Below are 19303 nucleotides of genomic sequence, written 5' to 3'. Positions count from 1 at the left end.
AAATTTCCCCTTTCTGTGCCTCAGTTTCTGTATAAAATGAAAACATCCCAAGCTTCAAGGTCTCTTCCTGCTAAGAAGTATATGGAACTTTGATTTAGGGTGGGGGTTCATGGATGGAGGACTTCCTGTGATGAAGAGATGGGGGGATATTTGGAACCACAAGACACTTAGGTGGTCCAGAAGGTAGAGGGGAGATTGATCCACTGGCACCCCAAGAAAGAACTATTAATTTCTCTTCACAAGAGGAAGATACACCTGGCAGCTAACCAAGACCCAGAACTGGGAGAAACAGACAAGACACTAGAGGTGGGGCCTTGGAAGGCAGGCAGATAGAGATAAGCAGGAGTCAAAATTGCAGTTGCACAGACAAAACATGGACTTTATTCACATTGATACAAAATTAGATCTTTCTAGAAAGGTTGATGAACACAGGAGGGAAAAGGAGTTGAGAGACAGTCATTTGGTGGGGTAGTGGGTTGAGGAGATGGGGGAGAAATGGTCCAGAAAGGGCAGGATGCCAGATGTCTGGATTTCCTCCTCCCCAGGGGGAGTTTGGGCTTGAGATAAGGTTTTTATAAGGTGGGAAATGAGGGTAGGGCTGGGAGAATGGTTAGATAGGAGGAGTGGAGTTCAAAGCTGGAAGCTCCCCTGACCCCCAATATTTTTACTCATACTGAAGGTGTACAATAAGAGGCAATCCCTCCTGGCCCTGGGGTCCTTGGGGAGACAGGAACTGGAAGGCCAGGTGGAAGAAGAAAGGAAGAAGCTTGTAGGTATAAATTTATGCTCTCCCTTCCCCCCCACCTTCTCTTATCTTGCAGACAACTGCCCGTTAGTGGAACCTGGGGTTCCTGAAGGTGAAAATCCCCGAGATCGGGGTGTGTAGGAGAAGGGTCTGACTCCCACTCCATTTTGTGGAGAGGGCTCAGATTCAGCTCTGGGAAGCGGAGCAGGAGATACAGAGCAGGGGATGCCGGCATAGGACAGAGATGTTTGTACAGACCATTAAAGAGCACAGAGATTGAACCATGCCCACAGGAGGGGCAGGAAGCAGAAACAGTAGGTTTGTTTACTGAGGCAGAGCCTTCAGGATGGCATTTACTTCCTCTGCTACTGCTGTCAGTGCAAATTCAAACTGGTCCTGGTGAGAGGGACAGAGAATTGTGTTAAATGGATCAGGATCAGGAGAGAGAAAGGGAGGGAGATAGAGAGGGAGAGAGAATTGTGTTAGAGAAGTAGGATCAGGAGATAGAAACCCCAGAAAACCAGGAAGAACGGCTTGCATGATTTGGGGAATAGCTGGAATGAAAGGATAGAAACATGCAGGAGAAAGGCAGGGCAAATTGCTTCATGAATGTCTGCTATACCAGCTGTTACTGGGGCCAAGTGGGCATGTGGTTAAAAAAAGATCCAAGGAGAGAGGAGGGGAAGTTGAGAGATGGGACGAGCCTAGGGACGAAGGGGAGGAGAGCTACCTTGGTGCGGACAAGTCCGGGCCGTTGATCTCGAACATGCTCCAGGGTAGCAGCAATATCAATTTCCTTCACTCCTGGTAGAGGGGGAGACATAGGGAATTAGGAGAGATGGGAGGAGATGCCAGAAGAGGAAGGGTCTCTGGCAATGACAGGCCTTCCAAGAGGGAGACTGGGAAAGAATATCCGGGTATGGCAACTTGTCCCTCCCCAATCTCTTGAGGCAGCCGTAGAACTGAATTTTGCAGAAAGGAAAGTCAGGGAGGCTTGGGGCTCAGATGAGCAACTGAAGACAAGCCAGAGGTAAGGGAAAGGGCAGGGAATCCTCACCTTTTGCCATCCGGTTCAGCACCATGTCAATGAGGATGTAAGTACCAGTCCTCCCTGCTCCATCACTGAAATAAAATGTTTGGGAGATTGAGTTGGGAGGGCTCAGGTCCAGTTTGAAAGGGAAAGGGATACACAAAATCAGATTGGGTTTGGAAATGTGTGTTCATGACAGAGATTTGAGGATTGAGGAGACCAAAGTTTGAAGGAAAGAACAAAAAAAAAAAATGAAGTATGGAAATTAGGGATTAAATTGTGGGGGTTTCCTCTAAGGCTGGAGAGATTCTGGGAACACCGACATTCATAATTCTATTTTTAGAGAAAGATTTCTCTCATTTTCTATTATCTCTATTGTTCACTTTTCCCACCCCAATGTGAAGGGACAAGGGCAGGTCAATGGGGTAGAGATGGGGGCTATAACAAGGAGCAGCCCTGGGAATATAACCTGAACACCCACTCCCACTCTTGTCCTGATTGTACTTAATCACACACACACACACACACACACACACACAGCTCATTACCTGCAGTGCACAATGATAGGGCAGGATCGTCCACGGTAGCACTTGTTCACCTTCCTACAACAAAATTAGATGTGAGCAGCGGCACAAGACTTCAATTCAACAACATTTATTAAGCGCTGACTATACATGGGACACTATGACCAGGCTTGGGAGAGCAAAAGGGGAAAATATGGTTCCCTGCCCTCAAAGAGCTTACATTCTGCTGAGGGGGAACAACACGTACACACAGGTAAGCAGAATGTGAGGTAATGAGTGGTGAGAGGGGCAAAGGAGAGATTTCCCATTAAGAATGCTAGACATATTTAAAAAAACAACAGAGTGCTTATATCTGGTGGTGAGTTCTGGTAAATCAGGGAGGGTTTCACAAGGAAGGAGCACCCAACCTGAACCTTGAAGGAAGACAGGGAATCTCAAAGATGGAGAAGAGGAGGAAATACATTCTAGGCTTGGGGGGGGTGGCTCGAATAAATGTATAGAAGTGGGGGATAAAAGGTATAATTTGGGGATTAACTAAGTAATCCGGTTTGGCCAAAACATGGGCTGTATGAAGAAGAAGAATAGCTGAAGACATGGGTTGAAACCAGATTGTGAACAAAATGCCAAACAAAGACATAGATCATTTGGGAAGGGAGACATAGTTTATTTGCTGTCATTAGGGACTAACATGGTACCATCCTGGGAGGGGCTGGCCCTGCCATGAACAGAGAAGGGTAAGGTGCCTCTTTGCCCTTAAGCTCTTCCCATTGCTACCCTGTTTAGTCATGTTTGGGGGTGTGGTTTCAACTGTCTAGTGACCTGATAAGCCCTCTGTGGAATCACTGGGGTAGTTTGAAAGGGAACAGCCCAAAACAGCTTGGGAGCAGGGCAAGAACTAGTTACAACTGATATTGGAGAAAGCTGTACTTATCTTTGGCAATTAAAAGTGGGAGGATGGAGTGTAAGCCTCTAGAATCCCTATATTGGGAGGATTACTTCCATGTCCCCCAGGGAATCTTCCCTCTACCTTATTCCTGGTCACAAGGGACGTCTTGCTACAGAGAATAGTCCTCAGTCTCGTGGGATCACTTGGTGCTTCCTTCCCCCCATCAGCTCCTTCTTATAATTCTATAGACTATTTTCACTTTTACCCAAGCTTTAGTTATTCTTTGAATTAGCTAAGAAGGACAGACCGTGGGATGGACACTTGTTAGAACCCAATGGGGGATGAGTATAATGGGAAGACATTAGAGTCCAGCACGCTGTGTTGCTATGTATAAAGTGTCCTCTTGTAAACAGATCCTGAATTTAGTAACACTTGGATTTTTAAATTTTGGACTTAAAAAGAATATAAAATTTTAAATAATTCTATTCCTATGGGACTGCATAGTTGAATCATGTGTCCATAAATCATTTGGTCCATTTAGAACCCAGATTCTTTTCTGACACTCTAATCATAGCTCATTCTTCCTTTATCTCTCAGTGATTTGTCTCTTATCACTCATTATCTCTGCCCCCCACCCCTCATACTGGAAATGCTAAACTCAAATCCTGATCTTTTTTTCAGGTTAGGGAGGAAAGATCTACAAGATCTACTAGCTTAGTTTCTGAACCTCGTCCCAGCTCCCCGGGGAAAATGGATGGAGCTTGGAGCCAGGTTTGAGCAGGTGACACCTGGGGGACCAGCCTCCTTCTGAGAATGGTTATCCACCTGATTGGGGGGAGAGTAAGTAGGGTCATATAGCTTTTCCAGGACAAAAGTCAGATAGTACGGGGATGACACTGAACGCACGCCTTGCCAAATGTTCAGAATTTGAATCCAAGTCTCCCATATTAACCTCAGCTTCCCTTATCTCTTCCTTCATTCCCTTTTTTCAGGGTGGGTGCAATATGGGATACAGATCAGTGTGTGCATGGTGTGTGTGTGTGTGTGTGTGTGTGTGTGTGTGTGTGTGTGTAGAAAAGTACAAATAAGAACCTTAGCATTCTACCTATCTATCCAAAGGGAAGGGTCCCACGGGGGTGGGGGTGGGTGGGGAGGGGGTTAGAAACCATTGCCAAAGGCAGCTCCATAGATTTTATGGTTTTGTGGCCAAACAGGATTCCTTCCCAGCAAATATCCCCAAAGCAAATCCACCAAAGCCCCGAGAAACGATAACAATGTCTTTCCTCCCTCTCTTCCCTGCCCTCTGTCAGGGTCCCCCAGGGCCTTGTCCTCTCGGGCGGCCTGCTGGGGGGGGGGGGCTTTCCTGGGGCCCCATCCATCCTGTCCGTGCGGCAGCCACACCTGCCAATGATCACTTTTGTGACTATGCAACTGAAGCCATAATACTAGCTGCAGATCACAAAAATGACACTGGCAGCTGTGAGGGAGAGAGACAGAGAGAAGGACAGAGACAGAGAGAGAGACTGAGGGACAGAGAGAAAAGGAAGAGCAACTGAGGAGACAGAACAAGCAGGGATAAGGGGGAGATGGAAATGGTAGAGAATCAAAAGAATCAGGACGGACCCAGAAAGAAGATGGACATAGAAAAGACAGTCCTGGATTGAAGGATGCGGAGAGGGGAGAGCAGCTCAGGGTGAGAGGTCAGAGTGAGCCCTCAAGGCAGGGGAAAGAGCTATGGGATTTGCAATCAGGGGTCCTGGGTTCAAATCCCAGCTCAAACATTTTACTCTCTGTGTCACCCTGAGCCAATCACTCCTCTGGACCTTAGTTTCTTCATCTGAAAAATGGGAAGGGGTGGACTAGATGGCCTTAGGTTCCCTTTCAACTGTGAAGCTCTGATTTTGTGACTCAGTTTTGCTGGGTCCACAGATTTTGCTCTTCACTCTCCACCCCCCATTATTGGGCTGAAAGGAGATGAGCCTAGGTAGTATGAGCTACTGCATGGAGGAAAGGGGTAAGCTGAGAGATAATGGGGAACTGCACCCCGAACCTCATGGTGAGCTCTCCCCCAATTCTCCTCAGCTTTTACCGTGTCCAAGTAGCCGTTTCCAAGGGTCTGGGACACAAAGGAGTTTCTGCCCTAAACCTGGTCCCCCTGACCAGGAACACATGTGCTACTGTTTATCCTGAATTACAAAAGCTCTCTTCTCCTTGCTTCCCTCAAGCCCGACCAAAGCTGTTTCTCCCTCAGTCCCATCCCTATCCTCCAGATGCTTTATCCCACATCCCAGAACTTGGTGCTCACCTGCGGAAGTCCAGCAGGGGCCGAGTCGAGGTTGGAGTGCCCTCAGCTGGCCAGCTGAGGAAATGGAACTGGGTGAGGGTCCGAGTCTCTTGGGATTGCACATTTTTCAGGTAGAAGCTTCGCACCAGGAAATCCTCACACCAGATGTGCTCTGAAACCAGGTTCACCTGCATGGAGAAGGGGGCTAAGTCTCCAGGTGATCCCCTTTGTTAATGGGGAGAGTTCCTCCCTGTCCCCTGCATATATTTTGGGCTTTCCAACCTTTGACTCCTCACCCCCCCATTTGAAGACCCATCACCTTACCTTTCCCCTTCCACCTACTGGAATCTTTCAAGCTCAGCCTCCTTCTTGAAGTCTTTCTTAATCACCCTAGTTAACTGGAACCTCTCCCCCTCTTCTGAACTCCTCTAAGGCAGTTGCTGTCTTGAACTATCCATCTGGCTTCATGATAGCATTTGCTGCTAGAACACCTTTGTTTTACCTTGAATCTATCTTGCACAAACATGGCTTTCTGTATATTTTTCCTCTCCTAGAATGTGAGATCCATCGGGGCTGGAACCATTTCTTTTTTTTTTTCCCCTGAGGCAATTGGGGTTAAGTGACTTGCCCAAGGTCACACAGCTAGGAAGTGTTAAGTATCTGAGGCCACATTTGAACTCAGGTTGCTGCCTTTCTTTGTATCCTTTAAGCCTGGCTTATAATACTCAATTAATAAAATGGTCATTGACTTGACTAAAATGGACCTTAGAGATTAATCATCCAACCCTCTCATTTTACATGTGAAGAAGCTAAGATCTCAAAAGGGAAAACTAGCAAGAGTCAGGATCAGGATAAGAATATAGGTCTCTGACTTCATCTAGTGCTGACTCCAAACCACTGTGTAGTTTTTGGAAAGTCCCCTAAAATAACTCTGCTCTTTTATTTATAAAATGGGAATAACATCTGTATTCCTTAGCTCTCAGATTGGCCATGAGGATCAAAGTGCTGTTATAACCATAAATCCTTCTCTAAACCATCACTGCTGCCTTGTATTGCTGGTTAATTTTTCATGTGTCCGTGCCTTTGGTCGCCCAAGCTAAACAATAAATTGCTGGAGGGCATGAATTATATCTTAAACTTCTTTTATCTCCATAGGGTATCCAGCACAGTGCTGAGCAAAGGGCATATGCTTAAGAAATACTGATTGAGAGACAAGTCAAGGACTGCTGGTGGGAGGCATTAGATCTCTTAATCCCAGACTCCTTCTCTTCTTTCTTTAAAGGGAGGAAAGTTTGTGCCAGGTTCTGTCTCTTCCTTTTCTGCATGAATGTTCTCCTCCCTCTCTGTTTCCTTCCTTTCACCCTCCCTTTCCTCCCATGGTCTCTTGGGGTCCTGCCCAACCTCATAGACATGATAGAGGGAGGAGCCCTCATCCGGCCAGTAGCGGTCACATTGCTTGACTCCATCCTCCACCAAGGGGGCCAGCATCACGATGACCGTGCAGCCATTTTCCCACACCATCTGAGGGAGGAAAGATCTCAGTGTCAGAAGGGTCAGGGGTTTGGGATGGGAGGACATTGGTTCTATTATATCCCCAGGTGGTGTCCCCTGGGATAGCTCTCCTCACTCGCCCCCCCCTTTCCTCTGGGAGCTCACCTGCCAGAAGTCCGAAATAGTGTGGGAGAGCGGGCCCTGAGTAGCGATGTAGGCTGGCATCCGAGGATCGTGCTCAATCTGGGTCCATCATGTTGGGGTGGAGGAGAATCGCAGTTAGAACTGGGAAACACTGCCAGGGGCAGGAGGAGTGGGGGTGGGTTTGAACCTTAGTTTAGATGCTAAAGGATATTGTAGGAGAGCAGAAAAAAGTTAAATTTGGACAAACCTAGGTGTCTGTTGTGATGTTGGGTCTCCGCTTTGTTCATCCTTAACATGGAGATGATAGGATTTACAATACTTTCTTTCACTGGGATATGGTGAGGAAAGCATTTTGCAGACTAAAACCTTCTATAAATGTCACTTATTAGAATAATAATAGGTACTGCTTTTTAGGGGCTGAGACCAGGGTGGATACCAAGACAATTCAGGCAGAAATGATGACCAAGGGAAAGGTAAGAAAGTTCGGTTAGGGGGGATGGGAGTTGGGTTTGGGTTTTTGCTGGTGATGGGGAAGTCAGTACTCACAATGGGGCTGGCGTTGATATAATCGCTCCGAGAAGGACTGCTTTCCACCTTCAGTTTGATTCGAGCATGGTCGTCTGCACAGAACCCCAACCACACCCCATACCCCATCTTTGGGTTATCAGGGCACTAGCAACTCCCTTGCCAGCCAGCCCCTCTACCTAGAAAGGATTCCCCACCGGGGATACCCAGGCTGCTCACTCAAGCCAACCATTCCTTGGCCCAATAACCTGGAACAAAAAGGGACTTACAGGGCACAAAGTCAGGGTTTCTGTTCTTCTTGAGGTTAGCGTCATCCTGGGCCAGGCTACAGGCATTGGGCTCTGCCTGGTAGGCACACAGGGCTTGCCACTCCTTGGCCAGGCGGTCCCGGTTTCGCAGGTGGTCCTCCATGTAGGCCTGGAAAGCAGAAGGATAGCTGGGGACCTTCCTTCCCCTAAGTACCCCTGCCCAGCCCACTGATCCTCAGCTGCCACCCTCACCAGGATCATGTGTCCCGTGGAGATGTCCATGTTGGCTTGGGCGGGCTCCTCGCACCACGACGGGGTGCTGCTGTGGGAGCTGGGGCTGGCTTGGGCAGCATCGCTGAACTGAGAGGAGATGCTGCTCACCCTCGAAGGCTCCGGAGGTCCCTCGGACCGGCTGAACAGAGACTTGCTGGCCATGTGCTGGCGGCACAGCTCCTGGGGACCCGAGGAAGTAAGACTACGTTCATGAGCCATCAGGTGGGACCCAGAGCTACCTGAGTTTTACATATTGGGACCTTTTGTTCAATGTTTTATTTATTTGATCATTCAAGAAATAATTACGACCCTATCCCTAACCTCCAGAATATAGAGACTGGTGAGATGCTGGAGGAGATACCAGATTAGATGAGGAGGTATTTTATCTGTTCTCCCAGAATCTACTGGGTTTGGTTGATTTAAAAATGAATACAGTTCCGGTGGGAAGGACTCTTTTTTCTAAGTTTCTTCTTACAGCTGAAGGTCTATTTGAATGGGATTTGTGACTCATAAGCCTTGGAGTAGAAAGAAATCTTAGAGATTATTCAATACAGCCTCTTCCCCAGGCAGGTGCTCACTTCCTCGTATCCCAGAGGGCTGCTCCCCATCCAGCCTCTGCTAGCACATATTCACAGGCACAGAATTCACTACTTTAATTCGGCTGCATCCTCATTGCCTTGTTCATCCACCCAATCAGGCCCAAGTCTTTTCCTGGCCTGTTCTAAACTGTAAGCAGCCCCCCCGGGTCCCCCAGACCTGGTACTCCAAGGTGGTGTCTGCATGGGCTCCCTCGGGCCCCAGGGCTGCCAAGCGTTCCTTTTCCCGAAGTCGCCCATGCTGCCGCAGACAGACGGCCAAGGCCGCAGCCACGAGCAGCCCTGCCACACCTGCCAGGGCCACCAGGGTCAGCAGCACCGAGCGAAGCGGAGGGGTCCCTCGGGCCGGCCGGGGCAGCACAGCAGCTGCTTCTTCACGCTGTTGACAGTATTTTGTAGGGAAATGAGTTTACTGAGTTTAAGGGAGATGGAAATGAAACCATATCACTTTCCCCATCCTCATTCACTTTTCATTTTGGTCAGAAAAGGTAAAGAACCTCTAATCTAACTTGATACTTTCATTTTAAATAGACATAAATAAGTGTCAAAGCCTGCATTCAGTCTCAGGGACTACCATGGCACGTTTTCATCACTAATATGGTCAACTCAAGTCATGTTAATGTATAAAAACACATCTATTATTCTTCCAAGATTATCTACATTTTAAAAGAGGGGAAAAGATGATGTTTAATTCAAAGAAACAAAACGGTAGAATTTCAGGCATGGTAGTAACTTACTTCTAGGGGGACCATGTGTTCTGGATATTTTCATTTTAGTCCAAGTAGTTACAAAAGAACTGTGAAAACAAAACCCTATCTAAATCTGACCTAAGTTTCCCCTCTCCCCATTTTTATCCAAACCTTTTCTCATTATTTTGCATAATTTCACATGTGGTTTCTTAATTGTGGATGGGGATAAGGAAGAAAACAACTCAAACATTTTGAAAACAAATGTAAAATTTGTTGTTTTGAATGTAACTGAGGAAAAAATAAAATAAATAAAATTTTTCTCATAGAAACTCAAAAGACACTCTCATTTGGCAAATCCAGCAGTACCCCCTGCTGGTGGTAAAGAGAACAGCGTGAAAAGGGGATCTTTGGTTCTGGACACTTGGGGCCATCACCATCTCAAGGGAACCAAAGAATATCAGAACTGGCAGTGAAGTCCAGACTCCTCACTTACACATGCAGTGCCCAAGTGCTAGAGAATGCTAAGCAGCCTGCCAAAGTCACACGCCCCTTATCTTCAAAAGACTCATCTGGGGCTCATCTTCTGTGAAACATTCCTTAATTCCTCCTAATAATGCTTTCCCTTCTTCAAATTACCTTGAATTTATTACTAGCACAATATGTGAGAGTATAAATATATGTGTGTATATACATGTGTGTATAATATATATGTGTGTGTGTGTGCGTGTATAAAATTAGTGTACACATTCTATTCTGTTTGTCTAGACAGAATGTAAGCTGGAGAGCAGAGATCTTATTCTTCTTTGCATACAAATGTTTGTTTATTTACTGCCTGATGGACACCGGACCCTCCTGAAGTCCCTTCCCAGGTATCAAGCCTTTGATCTGCAAGTTGTAGCTCAGTTTTCCCGGGGACCACTAACACCTCTTTCCACATCCCCAAACACAACAGCCTCAGGTTTAATAGAAAGATTTCCTGGCGTACCTGGCCCACCCCTGTCTGTAGGATTTGGAACCCTGTCTCTGCTTCCAGCTCTGACTTCACCAGTCCTACAAGAAGGAGACATTTTAGGCTTTTTCAGCTTGTAAGAACCCTCACACTGCCCCCGTTACGCCATACCGCAGGTAAGCCGAGTTAATCAAGATGATGGTGAACAGACCTGAGGCAGAGGTCAAGATGGGACTGGGGGTGACATTTACCAGCTTGCTGCATCACATCAGCCAAAGACACGTTCTGCTCATTGTTCCGGATTCGAAAGGTGAGGGCTGATCCCACCACGCTGAAAGGCAGGAGTCAAGTTATGGTGTCGATCTGCAAGACTCAATCGCTGATGGTAAAACTGTATTTGGTAGGACTGAGGAAAGGATAAGTTAGGGGAAACAGTGAAGATCTGGGGTCAATTCTGGATCAGACAATGGGCACACGCCCCTAAGAAGTGTGCCCTCAAGTCCAGACATGGCTCCATCTCCAAGAGGACACGGTGCCATTCTGGCTGCTGCTGCTCCCCGACCTCTCCAGTCCCCAACATCTCCAGGGAGAGGAAGTGGACTCTGGCCTCTCACCCTACTCTCCGTCCATTCCCTCACCCCAAAGTTCGGTACCACCTGATATTGATGAAGTTCTCAGAAGACATGTGGATGTGTTCTGCCAGGGTCTCCAACAGTTTGACTCCAGCAGTCAGTCCCAGGGGCCTGAGGTGAGAGCGGGCAGAGGAAGAGGAAGGAAGAACTTCTCAGCTACATCGTCCTGGGAGAGACATGCACTGCACAGCATGGAGGGCCCGGGAAGCAGCCTCCTTACCTCCCTCTCCCACCGTATTATCATTAATCAGTTCCCCTCTTCTTTCAGATTGGATATTCCCTTTTCTAACCAGGAGGGTTTGTTGCCCATATTTTATGCAAGGCAGTTAGCCTACTATCCCCCTTCCTCTTGCCCTCTCGCCTGCCTCTGGATTCTCCTCAAGAACCTTACTTCTGGTCAGTCACTATGTAGCCATACTCCTCTGCAGAGTGAGCTGGGGGCTGATCTCCCCCAGACAGTCCTTTCGGACTCAATGGACTTTTCTTCTCCATCAGGACAGGCATGCCAAGGGAAGGGGGCGGCTCTGAGGGACCTGCCACGTCGGCCCCCTGGACACGAACTGGGATGCCGCCACCAGCAGGGAGTTCAGACAAGGAGGCCGTGGCAGAGGGGGATTCTCCACTGTCTCCCGTGTGCTGCATGTCTCCTTCCATTATCTGTCCGAAATAGGAAAAGAGAGATCTGAAGGTAGAAACATTGCAAACCAAAACCTGACCCCTTGTGTCTGGGGCTCTAGGGCACAGAGAGTGCTGTCACATGGGTGCCTCCAATGATGAGGCTGGGGTGGCGGGGTGTGACAAAGCCATGTGAAGTGATGGAGAGACCCTGGACTAGTAGCTGGAAGTTATTGGCGCTGCCTCTGATGAGTGATGTGACTGTCTCTCTAAGTGCACTTTCCCCATCTGTACATAAGGGATGTTGGATTAGAGGCAATTGCTCCAATTCTTTCCCAGTTATAACATTCCATGGGTCTATGAGAAGGAGGGGTTGATGCTGGGATAAATTCAGCAGTTTGGATCCTATCTTACTTTCTTGGTCACAGCATCAGAATTTCCAGCTTCACCTGTGGGAAGGATAGAAAAGACTCATCAAGCAGGATGAAGAGAACCCAGCACAAAGAGGGAACTTCTGATCAAGGTGGCTGTCCCGTTGCCATTTCTGACATTAATTAGGATCCATTAGCCCTCCAGATTGTTGTATGAGCTCCTCCCTTTCATCCTCCTTCTTCCTTTTCATCCTTTCCATGAGAAAAGCTTTCCTTCTCTTTGCCTTATTTCTAATTCCTGGTCACACATAGTATCCGTGGAACACTGATCACCTCCCCCAAATCCAAGGCTCCTGGAGGCCTTGGATCTCTCCTGCTGGACACTCACCCTGGTTCTTCCCCGCACCCTTGGGCAGCAGCTGCATTAGAGCGTAGAGGCTGGTGAGTTGCTCCCGACTCAGTTGCTTTAACTCTACCCCATAGTTAGCCAGCACTGCTGCCAGTCTCTGCAGAACCACATCTGCCAAGGAGTCAGAGAGAGAGGGCTTGGAGCTAGGGATGGGAGGGGAGGGGAGGAAGCGATGTGGTGCCCGGGGTACAAGCGATGCAGAAGAGGGAATGAGGAGGACCTATCGACTGCATATCTACTGAGGAAATCAGCCCACTCCTCAGTCCGTCTGCCAGTGTTTTGAGAAAACTACTCATGTAAAAGGGATAAAGGCATTCTGGATTTCATCTAAGGAGCCATAGCCTGGATGGGCTGAACTCCCCATAAGAACAGGACAAGTGGCTGAAAGAAGAGAGATGAATGGAGAAAAAAGGAAGCTGGAGAGGGAGGATGGAATGGTAGGTAGGCAGAAGACTCAGTTACCTGGTTGGGGGCCTGGTGATAGAGACGCTAAAGCAGGAGGCTCTGGTTCTTGCTCCCCAGTGCCCCCTATCCCTTCCTCCCCATAGGTCTGTGGAGAGTCTCCTCCCTGGCTGTTGCCTGCCTGTTCTTGTAGCCTTTGACCCTTGAGCCTGCCTGAAGCGGGGGGCTCCTGGGCCAGGTAGAGGAGTCCAGGGTCTTGGAACAGCTGAGTAGATACAGGCCCTGGAGGGTTCCTGTAGGAAAGGCTGGGGTGGGCACCAAACGCATTCTTAGAAGCAGCTCTGCTGAAGAGGGCTGGGGCCTCGGCCTTTGGCTGAGGGACTACTGTGACCAGCCCCGGGGGGTTCTCCAGGGCTCGGGAACTTTCCTGGGAGGCAAACTGTATGGGAAAGCAGAGTTTGTGGTCAGAAGAAAGTTGGGGGTGGGGTGGGAGTAGGGGCGGCTGCAGCCAAGGAACGGGTGCTCTTAGGTCTCACCTGGTGGAATAGGTAGGGCTGGAGCAGCGTGGGCTCATAGCTCAGGGCAGGGAGTGGGGGCTGCGGGGGCAGCAGCAGATGCTCCAGGAGTGGAGGCAGCAGGTCAGCTGGGAGGGAAGGCAGCAGAGCCCCAGCCCCACCCCCACCCCCGCCCAGCAGAGGCCTCGGAAGTCGATGTTGGGTTGCAGGGCTGGAGCCCGTGGGGGGGCCGGCGGGAAGCAGCTCCCCAGGGAGAGCCAGTCTCCTGGATGCCAGGCCGGATCTGGGGAGGAAAGCAATGTGTGTGGTGGGGAAGGGCAGACAGGTAGCAGGGGGAAGAGCCGTGGAACACCAGGTCCTATAATCAACTGAAGGATGATTTTGGGCCTTGAGTGGGTGTGACTTCTACATCAGGGGCAGCTGAAGCGTGGAGCAAGGCTGAGACAACTCCCCCCCGAACTGGTCTTCCAGGCCCCCCAAAAGCAGTTGCTAGGAACAACGTGAGGAGTGGGGAAGGGAGGGCACATCTCTGTCCTTTCCAATCATGGCAGCAGGGCTGTATGCTGGGTTCCAGAGCTCTAGGTCACTCAGATGCCCATCATCCCCCGTGGCTTGTCTACAATATACGTTTCAGTGTTCTTTGTCCCCTTTGTTTTTGCCTCTCACTTCCTCAGGAGACAAACAAGGAGAGCTGAGCACCAGGGGAACTGCCATCCATATGGTTCGTCCCTTCACGGTCCAGGAATGTCATATATGCATGTGAAATGAGGGATGAGCAGAAGGGCAGTTAATTACTTTGTTACCGATAGTCAATTCCTGGAGTGGAGGCAGGCTGGCTGGGACTGGCAAAATCATGCTACCACCTTGACTCAGCCCTACAATGCCGGTCTGCCATTCCTCGGTCCTTTCCTTCTCTCCTGTACCTTTTCAGTTCTTCTAATCTCTCCTTTTTCAGCACAAAACCCTTTCAGCTGCACTACAAAATCCATCGGCCTGTGCTGGGGGTGGTGGTGAGTGCTCTCCTTTGTCCCGCGCGTCCCCGGGCCCTACCTGTCCTTGGAACCAGGGTCTGGTGGTCGGAGCCGGGGGATCCGCTCCATCTCCTGGGATATCACATACTGAGTGAGGTCATCCTGCCAGGATAGTCCTTAGAGGAGAAACCCAAAGAGGATGGTACTTTGGGACAGGCTAGTTCATCCACAAAATCAGAACGAGCAAAAAATGATTCCCAATATGTATGTTGAAGGGAATGAGAATGAGCCAGGCAGGACAGGTATATTTTTGTGTATCTTTGAGTACCTCTTTCTAAATAATCTTTCTGTTGTTGTTGTTGTTGTTTTTTCAAATAGTTTATATAACATTGGAGTTAATTGTTCTTTAAATGTTTGGTAGAATTCACATGTAAATCCATCTGGTCCTGGGGATTTTTTCTTAGGGAGTTGGTTAATAGCTTGTTCCATTTCTTTTTCTAAGATGGGACTGTTTAGGATATTTACTTCTTCCTCTGTTAATCTGGGCAAGCTATATTTTTGAAGGTATTCTTCCATTTCATTTAAGTTGTCGAATTTATTGCCATAAAGTTGGGCAAAGTAATTCCTAATTATTGCTCTAATTTCCTCTTTGTTAGTGGCGAGTTCTCCCTTCTGTTGTTTTTTTAATTGAAATGAAATCTCCCTGTCTCATCCAGCTTGCTGTCTCTCATAGGCCCCCATTCCTGGGGACCCACCATATTGGTGCCAGATTTAGTAGCTCTACTGCAGTTCAGGATTTCTGGGTTCAAGAGATCCACTAGCCTCAGCCAACCCTTTCAGCAGGGATTACAGTACCACAATGCTGGGTTTCTCTGAAACTATCTTTGATGATTCTGAGGCAGCTCGTCCTTCCTAGGTAAGTAAGGGCACTTTAGTTTTAGCTCCTAGAGAAGGCAGCACACAAGGAATCATATATGTTCCATCTCTCTCCTTTCTTCCCCCAGTGTGGTCTGCCCTAACCTCACAATTCATGTTTTCTAAAGTTTTTCCAGTAACACAGTTCTTAGGTTCCTGGTCCTGATGCTTAGGCAGAATGAAAATGGGACTGGCCAAGAGCAGTCTAAATGGGACTGGTCTAAATGATCCTTTTGGAATCTTCTAATATTCATTAAAAGGCAATCTACCCAAATGATGACGTGGCTTCACTAAATAAATAAGAAAATGGATGATTGTAGATGTAAGGGTAGCTGTAGGACAGTAAAGAGACACCTTTTTCTATGGGAAAGCTTCAATTCTCATTTCTTCCACTTTTAGCTGGCAGATCCCTGCCCTTCTCCCCCCAACCTATTTATACCTCACTTACCTTGAGACATAAGCTGCCGAAGCACACTTTGCAGCCGTTGGAGGATGGGTGAGGTGACCTGCAGCAGGGGCCGGACTCTCCCCGCACCCGTCTGGCACTGTCCAAACAAACCATCTAGGGGTACAGGAGTGATGCTTTTAGGCCGCCAGGCACCCCATTTCACATATTCCATAGCCCTAGGACCCCCTCCCCCTTATCTCCTGAGGGACCGTGAAAACTATGCTCCCTGAAGACCAGGTGAGATACATTTCCTCCTCCCACCCCTCCCCTCCTTCCCATCCACAGTTCTCACTGCCACGTGGCTGACTTTCCTTTCTCCACTCACCCTGGATACAGACCTCCTGGTGAGAGCAGAGCCTACGGTCAAACAGGCAGCCTGTGGATGGACAGATGAGTCCATCAATTTGCCAGCCAAGCAAATTAAATAGTCATAGAGATGGGAAAAGGAGAGGGGGTTGGGAGAGGTCACTTGGAGCCGTCCTAGCGAGGGTCGTGCATATGCTAAGAGAAATGGTGCAGGAGGAGGTCTGGAATCCTTGGGAAAGAAAGTGTTAGGACCCGAACCCAAACTTGGCAACATGATTCCCGAAAGCCTCAGTTTCCCCATATGTGCCATGGAACTGTTTACACACACTCAGTATTCCACAGCTGCTCCCAGGGGCACAACATTCGGAGACCTATCGTGACCGGGGGCTAGTGGAACAGGATGGCCAGCCCCGCTACTTTGTAGGGTCCTTCAGGATGTAAGGCCTCGGGCCGTGAGACTTGGAAATGGGGAGGGCCTCCCCCTTAGTGAACAATGGGGGTGGGGATGGGGAAGGGGCGGAGACCACCACCCTCCTCCGGGGAAAGGGCCATGAGGGCAGGAGGGGCTTCTGAGGGTGGGAAGCGGGGACTGTGGGACTGAGGGGAGAGCGCAGCCTCCTCCGGGCGGCTCCGACTCCCCAGGCCGGCCTGCACAGGCCGCCACTGTCCAGGGTGCTGACGCTCAGGGCCGGGTGGGGCCGAGGATTTGGAATCGGGCGGCTCCGGGCGGGGATGGGAGGTGGGGAGGGGAATGGGCGAGGCATCCGCGAGGCCTGTCACCATCCCCGCTGTCAGAACCCGCACGGCCGCCGGATGCTCTCGCCTCGGCCCTCAAAGACAAGGACCGGCCTGGAAAGGGGGGGTGTCAGACTAGGAGTCAGCCTGCTCACTCCCCTTTCCCACGCGCCCCCCCACCCCCACCCCCGCCCCCAGTTCGTGAGTCAGCGACTGACTCTGTCTCCGGCCGCTCAGCCGTGAGTCAGCGCCGAGCCGGGGGGTGAGGGGAAGGGGGGGTTGGAGGGAAGAGAGACCCCCCTCTCCCCGCTGTCTCCTTTCCCCCCCCATCGCCCCTAGTTTCCCTTTACAACAGGACTGACCCGGCCTCCTTAGGAAATCTCCATCTTTCTTCCCACCCAACCTTCTCTTTCAGAGCCCCTGAACCCCGCCACCGGCTTCCTAGGCTGCTGCAGCCCGGGATGCCTAAACTCCTCTCTGGAACCTTTTTGCCATCCCCAAGAGACTCCCCTTCTCTTCTCCCCACTTTCCCGTCCCGCCTTCTCCCAGGACTCGCTTTGGCCCTTGTATTTACCTCGATCTTAAACCCTTCAAATCTGAAGCCCACCCCACCCCCCTTCTCTGAAGCGAAGGCCCCATCACCCCCAGCCCACTTCCCCAAGGTCCCGCCTCCGTATCTCGGGCCCCACCCCCAAGACTACGCCCCCTTGCTCCCTCCCCCTGATTCCTTCTCCCCCTTTCCCCCCCAGTTCCTTTCCGAATCCTGGTCCCCTTCCCTCCGGACTCGCGTACCCCTACATCCCCAATCCCGGGATTCGCCCCCTTCCCATTTCCCCCCACCCTTAGGCTTCCTCCTGACCGTGGGCGCTGGTGGCGCGGCTGCCCCCAAAGCGAGAGGTCAGTAGCAAGAGGCAGAGAAGCGGTCTGAACCCCCCGAACCCCGGGAGCCGCCGCATCCTCCTCCGCCGGGCGCGCGCAGGCTCCCCCGGCAGAACCGCAGCGACACTGGCGGGAGCCGGACGCAAGGGGGCTCGGGCGGGGCCACGGCATACCCCACCCCCTTCAGAGGTGGGTTTCACACGCCCCTCACTGGGCTGCTCGTCCAATCCTGGCCGGGCCTAGCGCCGACTCTCCCACCTCCCCATCCCTTATTTTCTCAGGCTGGCTTTTGCGTCATAAATGTCGTCATGCCCCGGGCCTCAAGGGGGTCTGCATCATGAAGACCCCTCCTTTGAATGTCCACCCCTTTGTACAAGCCACACCCCCGATTGCCATCTGTTCCACCTCTGCATCAGACTCTACCCCTAACTAGCAAAGGGGGGGGGACCCAAGGGGCGAGGGGCAACAGAATTAGGGTGAATTAGCTTTTGCATCATTCCCATTTCCTTTCCAGCCTAGTCTCCATAAAGATCTCCCTTTAACTCCTTGGAGTGTGGAAGGGAAAAGAAGGCAATTTCTTTAGCCTATCCTATAGGGCCCTCGGGGTAGAATCTGGGAGTCCTGACGGTGAAAGTGTCATAGTGAGAAATAAGGGGCGCCGAACAGTAAAAGCTCCAGAGTGTCCAAGGAGTGGGCCAAAGTGCCCCTCTACATAGACCCTAATTGAGGAGACTTCATGCACTTTGACCTGTCCACAATGAACGCCTGGACAAGGCAGCTCCACCGATCTGAAATTGTGCTCCTAACAACTCTATCTAGTCACTTGTATTGGAAATGAGCTCAGCCCTCCTCCATGCCAGATTCTTTCAGTCCAGCTGCTATCAATAAACTTGTAAAAATCAGTAGTACAGAAGCAGCTGACAGGGCAACAGATGAGTCTCTAGTGGTGTGACTTTAAGCAAATCACAACCTCAGTTTTCTCTGTTGTAAAATGGGGATGATAATAGCACCCACTTTGAAGCGTTGTAGTGAGACCCAAATGAGGTAATATTTGTAAATACACTTAGCACTGGGCCTGGCTACTATACACTATATAAATATATGAATGCATATTTCTGTACTATAACATATACTATATAAATGCATATTCTTACAGAGGAAGTTGATGCCCACAAAGTTTTAACTTTCCTAAATTGTCGGTTCTCTCAATTGTTGGTGAACTAATAACACTAATAGCTGACAAGTTATTTCTGAAGTATCTTAAGGTTTGCAAAGTGTTTTGATCCTCATAAGCTTGTGGCATTATCTCCATTTCCCAGGTGAGGAAACAGGCTCACGCTGGACTCGCCGCTTAGTCACACTGCTACAGTGTCAGAGATAAGGTGTAAATAAACTCAAATCCAGGACTTTTTCCACCAAACCAGATTGAACTAATCTGTCTTTGCTATCCAGGCTGAACAGGTAATTCTGGAGTCCATCATGTCAAGGGAATGATGGGAAGTGGTATAGAGTAAATCTTTTTAAAGGAACACTTCCTCTTTAAGGGAAAGTTGGGAATTGTGAAGAGAAAGATTACTGGCAAGGAGTGTAACCCAGGGATTGTCCCAATCATACACTTAATTCTGGAGATGAAAAATTAGAAGCGTTCAAGGGCAAAGGAACAGCAGCTCCAATTTAACCACAGCTTATCTAAAATCGAACCCATCATGTGTCTCCTCTCA

The 19303-nt window shown here is 49.6% G+C and overlaps 1 protein-coding gene across 2 annotated transcripts; it reads right to left on the bottom strand.

Annotated features, from left to right (window-relative positions):
• Nucleotides 1-352: 352 nt before the first annotated feature.
• Nucleotides 353-17867, bottom strand: PTPRN (protein tyrosine phosphatase receptor type N). 2 transcript variants are annotated; one of them, XM_031957998.1, is made up of 24 exons: nt 17563-17598; nt 16295-16817; nt 15988-16038; nt 15663-15776; nt 14379-14475; nt 13350-13611; nt 12874-13252; nt 12391-12522; nt 12046-12080; nt 11408-11673; nt 11041-11127; nt 10636-10715; nt 10421-10485; nt 8907-9125; nt 8130-8330; nt 7899-8046; nt 7651-7724; nt 7126-7203; nt 6871-6990; nt 5491-5657; nt 2324-2377; nt 1803-1867; nt 1476-1549; nt 353-1141 (listed from the first exon to the last, which is right to left on the bottom strand). In XM_031957998.1, exons 2-24 carry the CDS (start codon nt 16329-16331, stop codon nt 1070-1072), a joined length of 2877 nt encoding a protein of 958 aa, XP_031813858.1. In that variant the 5' UTR covers nt 16332-16817; nt 17563-17598; the 3' UTR covers nt 353-1069. The 2 variants fall into 2 exon arrangements, with proteins under 2 accessions (XP_031813858.1, XP_031813857.1); XM_031957997.1 differs by lacking the exon at nt 16295-16817 and having other exon boundaries at nt 17563-17867.
• Nucleotides 17868-19303: the final 1436 nt, after the last annotated feature.

Source organism: Sarcophilus harrisii, chromosome 3 (assembly GCF_902635505.1).
Source record: "Sarcophilus harrisii chromosome 3, mSarHar1.11, whole genome shotgun sequence".
Taxonomy (NCBI): Eukaryota; Metazoa; Chordata; class Mammalia; order Dasyuromorphia; family Dasyuridae; genus Sarcophilus; species Sarcophilus harrisii.
The sequence above is the reverse complement of the archived record's forward strand: the minus strand, read 5'-3'. Positions and strand labels throughout refer to the sequence as shown.

Coding starts and splice junctions, on each gene's coding strand:
- PTPRN (XM_031957997.1), bottom strand. CDS start 17,659: ATGCGGCGGCTCCCGGGGTTCGGGGGGTTCAGACCGCTTCTCTGCCTC. Junction 10,716..11,040: donor GAGAACTTCATCAATATCAG/GTGGTACCGAAC, acceptor CCTGCCTTTCAG/CGTGGTGGGATCAGCCCTCA. Junction 7,725..7,898: donor AAACCCTGACTTTGTGCCCT/GTAAGTCCCTTT, acceptor GGTTCTGTGCAG/ACGACCATGCTCGAATCAAA.